A 15219-nucleotide genomic window follows, 5' to 3' on the forward strand; every position below is an offset into this window, starting at 1 on the left:
CTCCCAGACACACATACCTTGTTTGGTGAAGGAAATTGCAGTTGCCAGAAATAAGCAGAGGTTTTGAAAGGAAATAGAAAAATTAATGAGGCTGGCAGCTGACAGATCACTTTTAGGGTAAAGACAGGGAGCAATTCTTTGCCTGAAGTGCCTTTGCCCTGTCTCTCTGGGGAGGTGGCCTTTCTGAGGCACCCTGCTCACAGACTAGCCCTCCTACTTTCCCGGGACACAGAGCCATTCTGTGGCCTGGCTTTCCATCTCTGATGTTCTGCCCTCCAAGGCTCTTGCTTTGTCCAGGGCACTCACACACTGCTGTGTTTGTTCTTTCTAGCTGGCGAATGCCCTTCTGGAAAAGGAAGTGATAAACTATGAGGACATTGAGGCCCTCATTGGCCCACCGCCCCATGGGCCAAAGAAAATGATCGCACCACAGAAATGGATTGATGCTGAAAAGGAGAAACAGGCCTCGGGGGAGGAGGAGGCAGCTCCGGCTCCATAGCCCCCCCCTCCAAGGCCCAGCTAACCACTTTCCTCGACTGCACCTGCAGTTATCTCAGAACTTGTCAGCCAGCTGCCATCAGCCTCCGAGTGTCTTTTCACCTGAAACTTGAACCTCAGCCTCTGTTAGCTCTCTGGTTTCTGGTGAAGACTTCCAGTATGTATTTATTGATTCAGGATTAGTAAATCGTTTGCAGAGACAACTGACCTTTCTATATGTATTGCTTTCTTTATGGGGAGTGTGCATGCTGGAGTTAAGTCCCTGGGGCTTCAGATGCCGTCTCCTTGTGTAACTCTGTAGATCTGAAGGTAGCCCACCAGTTGGACTGAATGATCCCCTGTTTGTGTCCTGGACTCCCTTAGAATGCTAATAGGATCCAAGATGAAAGACCCTCTGAGCTGACTGTCCTCATCGCAGTGCTCACTCATTAAGGGGCCAAAGTTGGGAACAGGCGCTGTTAGAAGATGCAAATACTGCCACCTACTGCTCTGTGCATCAGCCAGTGGAGAATCTCCCCTGCCTGGTCCTTCCTGTGTAGAGAGTGCCTTGGCCTCCACCACCAAAGCGGACACCTCACACGTTAGGTGGTAGAGAATCCACATTTGAGCTGTGCAGCTGTGGGTCTTGTTTTCACTTTATACCTTGAGCCCTTCACTGGCAAGAGACAAGCCTTTTGTGGAGGCGTCTGAACTCAGACCATGTAGGGTGAGCCACAGGTACTTGCTGGCTCATAGTTCCTGCCTGCGGTGCCTCCACCCTTCCGGTACAGTGGCATTTGGAGCATGGGTTACAGTGACTTCCTGTCAGCAGATGTTCTTATTGCCCAGCACTCTGCGCCTGAGGAAGCTGCTGGGCAGAGGAAGTGGCAGCAGGACCAGCAGCAGCAGCCGGGGTGGCTCAAGGGGTTGGGAAGAACATTTTAAGTTTGATTGAGTTCTGGTTCTTACCAAAGAGCAGTGCGCAATTAGGTTTTTTTGTCTTTTTAAAGATTTATTTATTTATTATGTGCACAGAAGAGGGTGCCAGATCTCATTACAGATGGTTGTGATTCACCATGTGGGTGCTGGGAATTGAACTCAGGACCTCTGGAAGAGCAGTTGGTGCTCTTAATCTCTGAGCCATCTCTCCAGCCCCCACACAAGGTTTTATATTTCTCTACAGTGGTGTCTTGAGCAGACATAATGACTCTGCAAACCTGATAACCTGAGTTCAATTACTGCACTCCGATAGTCTGTCCAGTCCATACCAGGGCACACATATGCCCAGATCCATACACACAAAATACATATGCCAGGCTTGATGGCACAAGCCTTTAGTCCTAGCACTTGGGAGGCACAAACAGGCAGATTTTGATGAGTTTTGAGCCCAGTCTAGCTGACCTACAGAGTTCCACACCAGCCAGAGCTACATAGTGAGACCCTGTCTCTAAAATAAAATGAATAATGATAAGCCAGTATAAAAACTTATCCATTGAAATAGTCCCATCTGTCTACCTTTTTTTCTTTTTTAGATTTGTAAATTTTATGTGTATAAATATTTTGCCTGAATGTGTATATGTATATATATGTACCATGTTTAGTGCTTGGTGCCCATGAGTGTCAGAAGAAAGCACTGGATCCCCTGGAACTACAATTATGAATAGTTGTGACCACCATGTGGGTGCTGGTAATCAAATCTAGGCCTCAGCAAGAACAAGCAAGTGCCCTTAACCACTGAGCCATCTCTCTAGCCCTAATTTTTGTTTTTGTTTTTTTTTTTTTTTTTTTGAGAACAGATCTTGATTATGTAGCCCTGGCTGGCATCAAACTTGTAACAATCCTGTTTCTGCCTTCTGGTTGCTGGGATTATGGGTGTGCACCACAAAGTCCAGCCAGAAACACTATGCCACTCTGATATTAATTTTTAAAAAATCAGAATTGGGAACTGGAGAGGGATGGCTCAATGGTTAAGAGTGTTTGCTTGTTTTGTTTTGTTTTGTTTTGTTTTACAACAGGGTTTCTCTGTGCAGCCCTGGCTGTCCTGGAACTCGCTGTGTAGACCAGGCTGGTCTCAAACTCACAGAGATCCACCTGTCTCTGCCCTCTGAGTGCTGGGATTAAAGGTGTGCACCACCACCGCCTGATGTGTTTACTTGTTTTGCAGAAGGACCCAGGGTTTGATTCCCAGTGTCTACATGCTCACAACCACCTATGTAACTCTATTCTGAGGGACCCATTACCCTTCTCTGCTCTCTGTGGGTTCCTGAACACATGTGCACATAACTCATGCAGGCTCACACATAAATATTAAATTAATAATCTTTAAAAATCAAAAAAGAATTAAGGTTATATATCTAAAGGAGTTCCAGATTATGAATGACAAGAATTAGGCTGGAATTTTCTGATGCTCCCAAACACCTAAGTTTCGGTGAGCAACTGGAAGGGAAAAGAGGAGCTACTTCAGAGACAGCTTGCCTTGGAATGAGCACGTCATGACCATAAGAAGCTGGGACTTGTCATGTAAGAGATTGCAGTCCTGTGCAGAACATGCCTCTCCTGCAAGGAGCTTCTCATCCAGCAAGCTCTTGGGAAGAATTGCAGAGTTCTCTGCCCAGGAGAACAGGAACTGTACCTAGAGCTAGAGCTTGAAAAACTGCATCATCCAAGTCATTGCATAACTGTTGACTTCTGTGTCCATCTTGGTTTTATGCAGCAGAGGAAACGTAAGACCACAGCTGCACTTCCTTTCAGCTAACCGATTCTAAGCAGTGTTTCAGTTTCCGACCCCCGCCCCTCACCCAGTGTCCTGGGCAGCTAGAGCTGGAACTCAGGTGCTGGTCTAGGTTAGTGGTAGTTACTTGAGTCTGTTTGTCCAGAAAGACAAGTTGTTGGTGGAGATGGAAATATCTTTGAGACAAGAGAGAGCAGCAGGGTACTTGGTGGTAACAGAAACAGGTCTGAGAAAACACGTTAGGTGACTTCATTCAACAAATATTTTCTCTGGGCTGGGAAGTAAAGGCACTTGACACCAAGCTTGAAGGTCTGAGTAGCCCCTGTCTATAATCCTGGGCAAGGGTGAGAGGGCAGAGACAGGCTGATCCCTTGAGGTCACTGGCCAGACAATCTTGCTGAATTGGTAAGTCCTAGGTTCAGTGAGAGACCCTGTCCAAAAATAAGGTAGAGAGCATCTCCAACATCAATTTCCACACAAAAAAAGTGGCTTCCCCCCCCATACTGAGGATTGAACCTAGAGTCTCATACAAAAGGCAAGTTCTCTACATTGAATTTCATCCTCAGTCATCTTTTCATTACAGTGTGTGTGTGCACACGTGTGCGCATGCAAACTATGGTACCATAGGAAGCTCAGCAGACAACTTGGAGAATTCAGTTCTGTCCTTCCACCAGGAATCAAACTCAAATGGTCAGACTTGACAGCAAGCACCTTTAACCTGTGGAGCCATCCTGCCAGACTTTTTTTTTTTTTTTTTAAAAAAAGATGGTCTCATTAAGTTGCCCAAGAAAGCTTTGAAATGGCTGTTGTACTGCCTCAGTTTCTAGAATACCTGGGATTACAGGTCTGTGACACCAGACCCAACTATAATGTGGATTTTTAAAATGTATAGCTCTCTTAACTACCTAGCCATTTCTACAGTTCCTATGATGGAAGTTTCATCAGGATGAAACCTGGTAATTAGGGGTGGGAGTGAAAATGGCAGGGTTATTGGCGTACAGATGCAGGACTGTATATGCCTTGGCTGCTTCATGGTTTGTTGTCAGTGCATTGCGGGTAGGAATGCAATATATGCATTTGGCCACACCCATTCCCGAGGAGTTAAGTCTGGGGCTAAAGGATTTATCTAAATAAATGGGGAGTATGGGGCTGGAGAGATGGCTCAGTAGTTAGGAGCAAGCACTGGCTGCTTGCTCTTCCAGAGGTTCAATTCCCAGCAGCCACATGGCAGCTCACAATAACTTCAGTCCCAGGGGATCCGACGCCCTCTCCCGGCCTCCATGGACACTGCATGCACGAGGTGCAGACATGAGTCATGGAAACAAAGTAAAAAATAAAAATCGAAAGGAAAAAAAAAAGTAGGGAATGGTGGTGCATGCTTGTAATACTCAGCTCTGAAGAAGAGGAGCATGAGTTCTAGGCAAGTCTGGGCAACAGAGAGGGACCACAGCTCTTAAAGACTACGAGCGGTGGTGGCACACGCCTTTAATCCCAGCAGGTGGAGGCAAGTGGATCCCTTTGAGTTCCAGGCCAGCCTGGTTTACAGGGCGAGTTCCAGGATAGCCATGGATACAGAGAAACCCTGTCTCTAACCCTGCCCTCTACCCACCCCCCCCTATAAAAAAAAGAAGAAAGAAGCATAAAAGTCTCTGGGTGGGTGGGGAAAAAACACTGGATCCAGCGGGGAGAAGGATTTTTAGAGCTTTAATTCGCTGGTCTTTTGCGTTTTCCTATCTGTGTGGCACCACCTCAGCAGTTCCCACAAAGACTAGCCGCCTTTTCCCTCCCAACAGGCCGGAAGTAGCAAGCCTGCAAGGTTGGGAACCAGCGAGACTCTCGAGCCCAACGGCTAGAGAGGCGATGGTCCGCCGGTGGGCGGGTTCGCATGGTGCCGTTTCCTCCTTTCCCTGTTTTGATTGGTTAAAGGGCGCCGGTGTTTTGGATTGGCCAGACTCTCTACAACCCCAGGGTGCTTTGCGGCGCACGGTCCTTTCCGCTCGGCCGTTCTCCTGCACGGGAGGTGAGTCTCTCCTGCCGGCCGCCGCCATGGTGTTGCATCGGGCCCCATCGCGCGCCATCCGCGGCCATCGGCGACGGGAGGCTGCCTGCGCAGCCACGGAGGAGCCTCGGCGCCGACGGCATGGAGCCGGAGCAGGGGCAGGGGCGGGAGGGTCCGGGCGGGACCTCGGGACTCTGGCCTTCACCCGCCGCCCTCCTCTCCCTCGCGGCTCTAGGCAGCCATGGCGCCCAGCCGGAATGGCATGATCCTGAAGCCCCACTTCCACAAGGATTGGCAGCAGCGCGTGGACACGTGGTTCAACCAGCCGGCACGCAAGATCCGCAGGTGTGGGGCGCGCGGGCCTCGCGCGGTTCCCAGGGCGGGGGACCGGGGTGGACGCGTGTGGGGCAAGGGGTGACTGGTGTCTCCTCCCTGCAGACGCAAGGCCCGGCAGGCGAAAGCGCGCCGCATCGCCCCTCGCCCCGCGTCCGGCCCCATCAGGCCCATCGTGAGGTGCCCCACAGTGAGATACCACACCAAGGTTCGAGCTGGCAGGGGCTTCAGCCTGGAAGAACTCAGGGTGAGTTGGGCAGGGGTTGTCTCTGCGTTGAGTGCTCTTGGTCTCGGTGGAATGATGACATTCTCCGGAATCGCTGTACTGTCTTGATGAAAGTACTTTTGAACCCTTTTCCATCTGATGACACCGAGCTCTCGCGGCAGGGGCGGCAGGGGAGGGGCTTCCAGGTGTTTCACCCATTTCTGCTTCCGGACAGGTGGCTGGTATCCATAAGAAAGTGGCTCGCACCATCGGCATCTCCGTGGACCCAAGAAGGCGAAATAAATCTACTGAATCGCTACAGGCCAATGTGCAGCGCCTGAAGGAGTACCGCTCCAAGCTCATCCTCTTCCCCAGGAAGCCTTCTGCTCCGAAGAAGGGAGATAGTTCTGTGAGTACAGTGGGTCTTCGGGGTGTCGGGTTTGGCTCAACATAGATGAGTCTTTGTGCCAGATCCACACTGGTGCAGTCTTTCTATTCTACAAAATGTAGCAGTGCAAGATGAGGGGGTTGACACATGATGGGAAAATGAGCGCGGCAGGTCAGGTGTGAACCACTATAAAATCTCTGAGCTCTCCCATCTTATCGTTGGAAGCTGTTGATTTGGGGGCTGACTGGATGTTCTGGTGTATTTGCCCCCTACAAGGTTATCTAGGGACATTTTTGGACCTAAAGTGTTTTAGTATTCAGAAATGTGAGGAAATGTACCAAGGCTCAGTGGGTGTCTGTCAATGGGGATTACAAGCAGATAGATGTGTTCTGTGTCTGCAGTCGAACAGAACCCTCCCTATACCTAGTGAGGCAGCCCACAGGGGCCATGAAATGTTGAGTGCTAAGGCCCAGGCAACCTGTTCCTTTGGAGCAAACCACACACCATGGACTCAACTCTTCTTGTTCTTAAAAACAGGCTGAAGAACTTAAATTGGCCACCCAGCTCACAGGACCTGTGATGCCCATCCGGAATGTAAGTAGACACTTAATTTAGGCTTAGTTAATGCTGTAGACAAGCTTGGCAGGCGGGAAGTGTCGTGGCAGACATTGGAGCCTGGTGAAAGGAGACTGCATTACCTCTTGTGTGGGAACAACCCCCCAATCTTTTAAATTTTGAGGGGAGGGGAGGTTCTCGGTAGCTCTAGCTGTCCTGAAACTCAGAACTGCTGTAGACCAGGTTGGCCTTAAACTCAGATCTGCCTGCCTCTTCATCCCAAACCTTAGAATACAGGGGTGTGCCGCCGCCACCTGGCTAACCTACATATTATTAAGGGATGGCCTTGTCATCCTTGCAGAGATTTTTCATGGCCCTAACTTAATCATTTCTTGTGTGTGAGGGGGTGTGCTTTTGCCTGAAGGGGGCCAGGCATGTGTCTATTGCTGTGATGAGATGCTGTGACCCAAAACAAAATTTGGTTTACACTTTCACATTGTGGTCTGTCATTGGAGGAGAAAGTCAGGGCAGGAACCTGTAGGCAAGGGCTGGTGGAGGCCATGGGGAGGGGTACTGCTGTAGAACCCAGGACTACTACCATTCACAGTGGCCTGGGCCCTCCTCACTCTGTAGACCAGGCTGGCCTCAAAACTCACAGACCCACCTGCCTCTTCCTCTGCTTCCTGGGTGCTTTGATTAAAGGTGTGTGCTAGCTGCCCAGCTTTACTGCCCGACCTTTTGGAGGCATTTTCCCATTGAGGCTTCCTCGGTGATGACTTTTCGTTTGGGTCAAGAGAGGGTCTCCATGTGTAACCCAAAGCTGGGCTAGAACTTGCTTTGTAGTCTAAGATGCCTTAAACCCGGGATCCTCCTACCATCACCTTCCAAATACTGTGGTAACTTAGTAGCTTATTTGATCCCAGAGGGGGTTCTGTATGTGAGCCTCTTGCTCCTGAGATGAGAGGCAGTGTTACAGTTCTGTGGACAGGTTAGAGTCCAAGCCACCTTGATTGCTGTCTTCCCAGGTCTACAAAAAGGAGAAAGCCAGGGTCATCACAGAAGAAGAGAAGAACTTCAAGGCTTTTGCCAGTCTTCGCATGGCGCGGGCCAATGCCCGGCTCTTTGGCATCCGAGCAAAGAGGGCAAAGGAAGCTGCGGAGCAAGATGTTGAAAAGAAAAAGTGATATGCTGTTGGAGCGTTGCAATAAATTTTCCATAAAGCAAAGCCGGATTGTTTACTTTATTATTATTATTTATTTTTATCTTAAGTGCATTGGTGTTGTCTGTATGAGGGTGGCTGGATCCCCTGGAACTGCAGTTCCAGACAGCTGTGAGTGGTCACGTGGGTGCTGGGAATTGAACCTGGGTCCTGGAAGAGTAGCCAGTGTTCTTAGTCACTGAGCCATCTCTCCAGCCCCTGCATCTTGGGGGGCGGGGCACAATAGCCTGTGTTTTGTCAACTCTTCTGTATTAGAAAGCATTCCCGGGCTGGAGAGATGGCTCAAGTTAAGAGCATGGTGGCTCACAGATAACTCAGAGTCTCCATTCCATCACTGATTCTTGTATTTCTGCATTGTGAGCTTTGGTTAACCACAGCTAAGGTAGAATGCTGCCTGTTAATACCAGCTTTTGAGCTCAGGGCATCACACATGGTAAATACTGCAGCCCTAGCCCTAAGTTTTCGGGCTTTTTCCAAAGCAGTTACTTTGCATTAGCATGTCAGGCCTTGAGGTGGCTATGGTCTACTCCATCAATAGATGTGGTATGCTTGTCTACATTAACCTTGTGAAAGGCTGGCATCTGGAATTTTTTTTTTTTTTTTTTTTTTTTTTTTTTTTTGGTTTTTCAAGACAGTGTTTCTCTGTAGCTTTGCGCCTTTCCTGGAACTCACTTGGTAGCCCAGGCTGGCCTCAAACTCACAGAGATGCGCCTGCCTCTGCCTCCCGAGTGCTGGGATTAAAGGCGTGCACTGCCAACCGCCCCCGCTGCCACCACCACCACCACCACCACCACCGCCCGGCCATGCATCTGGATACTGTAATTGACCCTTTTTCTGGTCCCAGGTGCTTGCCAATCTGTCCTGACACTGGCTTATTCTCTATTTGTTAGTACTTAGGTCTGAAGCACTTCCTTGCATACAAACACCAGGGGGAGCCCCAGAGACAGGTTTGGGATCCTCGGGTGATTTTTTTTTTTTTTTTTAAGATTTATTACATACACAGTATTGTTCCTGCAGGTCAAAAGTGGTTACTGGGAATTGAACTTGGAACCTCTGAAATAACAGTCAGTGCTCTTAACCTCTGAGCCATCTCTCCAGCCCCAGTTTTTTTTTAATTTATTTATTCATTATGTATACAGTGATCTTCCTCCATGTATGTCTACATACATACATGCCAGAAGAAGGCATCAGATCTCATTATAGACAGGTTCTGAGATCTCATCATAGATTGTTCTGAGCCACTATGTGGGTGCTGGGAATTGAACTCAGGACCTCTGAAAGAGCAGCCAGAGCTCTTAACCTCTGAGCCATCTCTCCAGCCTCACCTTCCTTTTTCTTTGAAGCAGTTAACCAAACACTGGTGACCCCTGTGAACAGGCCCTCATTCCACATTTGATGGACTGAAGTGTGGAAGGAGGGGTCCTGGGTAACACATGCTTACCTTGGAGCCCACCTCACTAGGCACTGGAAATAAGATATGTGGGAGACCCTAAGCATTAGGTTTGGCCATTTGTTAACCCTAAGTGGAAGTAACATGATTCCCTCCTAATTAAACAGTCAATACCAGACTGGAGACTAGTATTTGCCATGGTTCCTAAAGCCAGTGGCAGGTTCCACGCAATACTATTGAGTGGCCACAAGGGGGCAGAAGTTCCTCTTTTTGCGTGTGTGGAAGACTTAAAAGATTTCGAAATTTTTGACATAGTGTTAGGCCTTTGTGTATGTGTGTGCACTGTATACAAATCTAGTGTCCACAGAAGCCAGAAGAGAGTATCTGGAGTTGTAAGCCACCATCTGGGTATAGGGATTCAAACTTGGGTCCTCTGTAAGAGCAAACCACCCACCAGGCCATCAATCTAGCCCCAGGTGTAGAAAACTTAATTGGATACCAGCTTATGAGTACAGTTGAGCATCCTTAGAATTTTTGCTTCGTGACCATTTTACATATTAACTCTGGTACCATAGGAGTTATGAGCCATTTTGGTCAGTTTAGATTATTTAAAAATTGTGCAAGCCTTTGGGTTGCCCCCCACCACCACTTTGTTTTTGTTTTTGTTTTTGTTTTAGATAGTCTCACTATGTAGCCTAGGCTGGCCTCAAACTCAGATCCACCTGCCTCTGGCTCCCTTTGGTTTTCTTGAATTTTTTTTTTGTTGTTATTGTTTGTTTTTGGTTTTTGTTGTTGTTTGTTTGTTTTTTCAAGACAGGGTTTCTCTGTGTAGTTTTGGTGCCTGTCCTGGATCTTACTCTGTAGACCAGGCTGGCCTTGAACTCACAGAGATCTGCCTGGCTCTGCCTCTGGAGTGCTAGGATTAAAGGCATGTGCCACCACCACCTGGCCCCTTTGGTTTTAAAAATGTTTTTAATCCCCCCCAGGCAGTAGTGGGGCATGCCTTTAATCTCCCTTAGGAGGCAGAGGCAGGAGAATCTCTGAGTTATGTGGGTAGTCCTGGAAAGTTGGAAACTCAGGCTTGCCACTGCCCCGCTAGGATCTGGCACAGGTGTGTGCCACCATTTCTTGCATCCTTTTTCAGCATACTTGTGTGTGTCTGCATGAGGTTATGTGTGCTATAGACCTGCAGGCACTTGCTGTAAGCTACCACATGGGTGCTGGGAACCACTGATCCTCTGCAGGAGATCGGTTTGAATGGATAGGCCTGTGGAGGGATGTAATAAACTGCCGGGTGACTATGGTCGTTACAGGTCAGATTGCCCCGGAACTGCACTGAGAGGCTCTTGTGAAGGTGCTGGAGAGATTGTTGGCTCAGCGATTAGGAGCACTACCTTTCTTACAGAGGAACAGGTTTCAGTTTCTAGCACCCACACAATTGTTCACAACCATCTCTAACTCTCGTTCCAGGGCATATGAAGCTGCTTTCTGGCTGATACAAGCAGGATGATATCATGTGCACAGAGATACATGTAGGCAACACACACACACACACACACACACACACACACACACACACACACATATATAATTTAAAATTCTTTTGAAGACATTTGTGAGCTCTCAGACTGGGATGCTGGGAACCAAACCCAGGTCGTCTGTAAGAGAAAGTGCTTTTAACCTCTGGGCCACTCCTCTACCTCCTTTTCCTTGTTTGATACAGGGTTTTATCATGTAACCCATAAAGACTGGCCTGGAGTTCATTGTGTAGTCTAGGTTGGCCTTGAACCCTCAGTATTGCTGCCTCAGCCTTTTTGGTACTGAGAGTACAGACAGGTACTCTTCCCCTTGGCTCTTATGCAGTAGTTTCAAGCTTGGAGGAGGCTAGAGAGAGCTCCGTTGGTAAAGTGCCTGTAAGAGTACCTGAAATCGTTTCCCAGAACCCACATAGGAAGCCAGAGTATGATGATGCAGGCTTGTAACTGATGACCTGAGCTTGATTCTAGGACCCTCAAGATGGAGGGAAAGAACAGGATCCTACAAGTTGTCCCCACACATACAAATAGGTAGGTGTGGTGGTGAATGCTTTTAATCCCAGCACTGCAGAGGTCTCAATTCAAGTTTATTGCCAACCTGGTCTATATAGCAAGTCCCAGACCAGCTAAGGCTAGTAAGACTCTCTCTCTCTCTCTCTCTCTCTCTCTCTCTCTCTCTCTCTCACACACACACACACACACACACACACACACACACACACACACACACAAAAAAAAAAAAAAGAGAGAGAGAGAGAGAGAAAGTACCAGGTATGGTGTCATAGGCTTGCTCAAAAAGAAAAAAAAATGATATTCCAAATTTCTTAGAACTGATATAAAGGGCTGGCCACAGGTTTAAATTCATCCTGGTATGTAAAGTAGGTAGGTCCCCATATGCAGAAGGTTGGTTCTAAGTTTTTCTTTTGTGTGTGTCTCTACAGTTTATAAGTAGCGTTATTAAAGCACTTTTTTTTTAATTTAACCAAAGTGACAGCAAAGGGAAGTTGGGTTGGGGACATGAAAGGTGACAGTGTGGTTAGATGGGGTCAAGACAAGCAGTGACTGGGTCTCTGTGGCCTCCCAGTCCTCCAAGTCGGGATCAGCAAGAGATGGTGGTGGTGGAATGAAGAGCCCTGTAGAGAAACCATCAAATGGTAACACTTCCCCATGCCCAGAGACTAAAGGGTTCTCTCCCTTAGAGGAGGGAGGGGCCAGGGCGTCTGAGGAGGAATCCCGGTGCCCAGGAGGTCTCTTCAACACTGCCCACTGCTGTGTGGGCTACAGCAGTTTGAACCTATGGAGAAGATGTCAGCAGAAAATTCTTGGTGGGCATTAATGCATCAGTACAAGGAGTGGATATGCTGTAACACCTCAGTTCTGACATCATAATGCCAGGGAAGAGCAGGGCACCTGGCACCAGGGGCAGATGTACCATGTCGGTCTTCCGCCACAGCAGGGGTCCAGGAGGAGCCCCAGCCTACCTGTGGCCTGGAGGGCAAAGAACCAGCTCCGTTTTGTTTTTTAAAATGGCTTTTGAATGTTAGGTCATTCTTTTTTTGTTTGTTTGTTTGTTTTTCTCGAGACAGGGTTTCTCTATGTAGTTTTGGTGCCTGTCCTGGATCTCGCTCCTTAGACCAGGCTAGCCTGGAACTCACAGAGATCCGCCTGGCTCTGCCTCCCGAGTGCTAGGATTAAAGGCGTGCGCCACCACCGCCCGGCACCATTCTTCTTTTTTAACTTACAGAAAAGGACTAGGGATGCAGCAATCGCCTAACATTTACAAGAGCCTGGGTTTGAGCCCCAGCATCACACACATCAAAGAAAAATTAAGAAATATATGTCTAGGAGCAGTAGAGACGGCTCAGTGGTAAGAGTGTATCCTGCTTCCCAGGGGCTCAGGGTTAGTGCCCAGCACCCCGATGAAAAGCTCACAAAAGCCCTTATCTCCACTCCCAGAGGGTCTGAAGTCTACTTCTGGCCAGCGCAGGCATGAAACAGGCACATGGTGCACAGAGCTGTGTGTAAGCACAACATCCATCCACGGAAACGAAATTAAAGTGATCTCTTAATTTAAAACATAAAACATATGGGGTAGTGGGGGTAAGAGGGAGGGGCTGGGAGGAGAGGAAGGAGGGGAAACTGCAGTTGGAATGTAATATATAAGAGAAAAATTAATTTAAAAAAATCACATAGCCGGGCAGTGGTGGCGCACGCCTTTAATCCCAGCACTCGGGAGGCAGAGCCAGGTGGATCTCTGTGAGTTCGAGGCCAGCCTGGGCTACCAAGTGAGTCCCAGGAAAGGCGCAAAGCTACACAGAGAAACCCTGTCTCGAAAAACAAAAAAAAAAAAAAAAAAAAAAAAAAAATCACATAAAGCTGGGTGGTGGTGGTGCACGCCTTTAATCCCAGCACTCAGGCAGCAGAGCCAGGTGGATCTCTGTGAGTTCGAGGCCAGCATGGGCTACCAAGTGAGTTCCAGGACAGGTGCAAAGCTACACAGAGAAACCCTGTCTCGAAAAACCAAAACCAAAATAAATAAATAAATAAATAAAATAAAATAAAAATAAAAATAAAAAAAATAAACACACATAGGTCTAGCTGGGTGTGGTGGCACACACCTTTAATACTAAGACTCAGGAGGCAGAGGTAGGCAGATCTCTGAATTTGAGACAAGCCTGGTCTATATAGTGAGTACCTGGCCAGCCACGGCTATGTAGTGAGACTTTGTCTCAAATAAAAAAAAAAAAATGTCTATTTAGTGGGAAAGTGAAGGGTGTAACATGGGCATAGAAATCACTTCTGTCTGTCCTGAAATGGGTTCATGTAAAAACATTCCACCACAAAAATCTGTGAAGAGGAGGAAAAACTAGGTTATTGATGAAAAGGACCCAAAAGAGAGGAGAGAAACATCCAGACATCACTCCAGGACAGCTCTTGCTAAGAATATCATCAAAGCTCCAGATAAGTCAAGAGAGACTAAAATCAGCATGTCCGCTACCTGGAGCCCACCTGAGTGCGCAGCCCCATGGACTCTGTGCCTGCCTGCCACTTTGGCCCACGCTGCCAGTGCCCACAGCGCCCGTCTCTCCTGGTCTCCTTGCTTTTGCCCAACGGTCTTAGCTTGGTGAGTGCCCCTCCTGCAGAGCAGTCCTGCCATGTGGCTTCCAATGGCTTCCATGTGGCTTCCCTTCCCTTCCTCCTCCTCTCCTTCTCCCTCCCTCCCTCCTCTACCCTCTCTCTCCTTCCTCTTCTCACTCAAGTCTTCTCCTTCCTCTGTCCTTTTTCTTCTCTTCTACCTGAACCTCTCCCCCTCCCGACCCTCCCCCTTTCACCTTAGATTACATGCCTAGGGAAGCCAGCCGGCCACCAGAGCAATCCCGGAAGCAGACCTCTCCCACTGCCTCTCAGGGTGACAGAGGCCTGCTCCGGGACCTCAAGCCAGGCTTCTTCTTGCACAGGAACAACAAAGTAGATAGCAAGTGTTGTGCTGGCTGCTGTGTACTGGTGCCATCAGTAGCTAAGCAATGTGTCTGTAGTTTCTCCTCCGCACGGCAGAGACTAAAATGTGAGTGAGATCTTGTTTGTCTCATAACGGCCTTAACCTCTCTGCTCACCACAGCAGTCTGCAGACAAATAAACTCAGTCAACAGCCCTGTCCTTTTCCTAACCCTACTCCTGGGTCCCTTCATGGTCACTGTGTGAAACCATGTCCTTTCTGCTGTTTGTAACACTTACTCTGGACCCCACCCTGCCCTGTGTGAGTTCAAGGACCCAGAAAATGGGTGACTGCCTTAGTTCATGTACTTGGGTGGGTCCACAAATGTGCCAAATTATCAGTGGAATGGGGGACCCTGGGAATGCCACATAGGAGAAGGGTATTTTGCAGAGAATGCCCTTGGCTCCTAGATCAAACCTCAGAGGAAACAGGTGCTGAGTGATACAAGCCTGTGGCTGCCACCTGAGAACACATTTAGGTGGACCCTCGGTGAGGTCAGGAGCTGACGGCTGCTTCTGACTCTGCTGGTCACCAGCCCCTCTAGTAACTCAAGACCTTACTGATTAGGTGCATTTGACCTTCCAAGGCCTTGTGGCTTCTGAGGCTTGGCTGAGCCTGGACTCCAGCTGTCTTGTGAGTATGTGAAACTGGGAGACAAAAGAAGACAGAATGAAGTCAGAGGTCAGAGACATGTGTCCCTGGGATGCTAGAGTCTGGGTCTGGGTACAGAGGGTTCTCATTCAAGAGACCCAGGAGCTCAGGAAGGTTCCTGACACTGGAACCAACTCCACAGAGAACATAAGGACTGGGCCCGCATCCATAGCAGGTGTCCCTTCTGGTTAGGCCTGGGTAGCCTGGGTCGTGGGCAATAAGGCTGTTAACACACATTTG

The 15219-nt window shown here is 48.6% G+C and overlaps 2 protein-coding genes and 1 non-coding gene across 5 annotated transcripts in view; all 3 read left to right on the forward strand.

Annotated features, from left to right (window-relative positions):
- The window catches only part of Spg7 (SPG7 matrix AAA peptidase subunit, paraplegin), a 56204-nt gene extending 55499 nt beyond the window's left edge, over positions 1–705 (forward strand). For all 3 annotated transcript variants that reach the window (XM_037206341.1, XM_028880878.2, XM_028880879.2), the window contains exon 17: positions 332–705. In XM_037206341.1, the coding sequence (XP_037062236.1) occupies positions 332–499 (168 nt within the window). In that variant the 3' untranslated portion in view covers positions 500–705. The remainder of the gene's footprint in view (positions 1–331) is intronic.
- Positions 706–5119: 4414 nt separating this feature from the next.
- Rpl13 (ribosomal protein L13) lies at positions 5120–7913 on the forward strand. The gene is made up of 6 exons (XM_028880881.2): positions 5120–5228; positions 5443–5552; positions 5646–5787; positions 5981–6154; positions 6671–6727; positions 7714–7913. Exons 2-6 carry the CDS (start codon positions 5449–5451, stop codon positions 7870–7872), a joined length of 636 nt encoding a protein of 211 aa, XP_028736714.1. The 5' UTR covers positions 5120–5228; positions 5443–5448; the 3' UTR covers positions 7873–7913.
- LOC114701010 lies at positions 5840–5925 on the forward strand. The gene has a single exon (XR_003735757.1). It is a non-coding gene; the product is annotated as a small nucleolar RNA MBII-202 (small nucleolar RNA).
- Positions 7914–15219: the final 7306 nt, after the last annotated feature.

This window comes from Peromyscus leucopus, chromosome 5, assembly GCF_004664715.2.
Source record: "Peromyscus leucopus breed LL Stock chromosome 5, UCI_PerLeu_2.1, whole genome shotgun sequence".
In the NCBI taxonomy this organism is placed as follows: Eukaryota; Metazoa; Chordata; class Mammalia; order Rodentia; family Cricetidae; genus Peromyscus; species Peromyscus leucopus.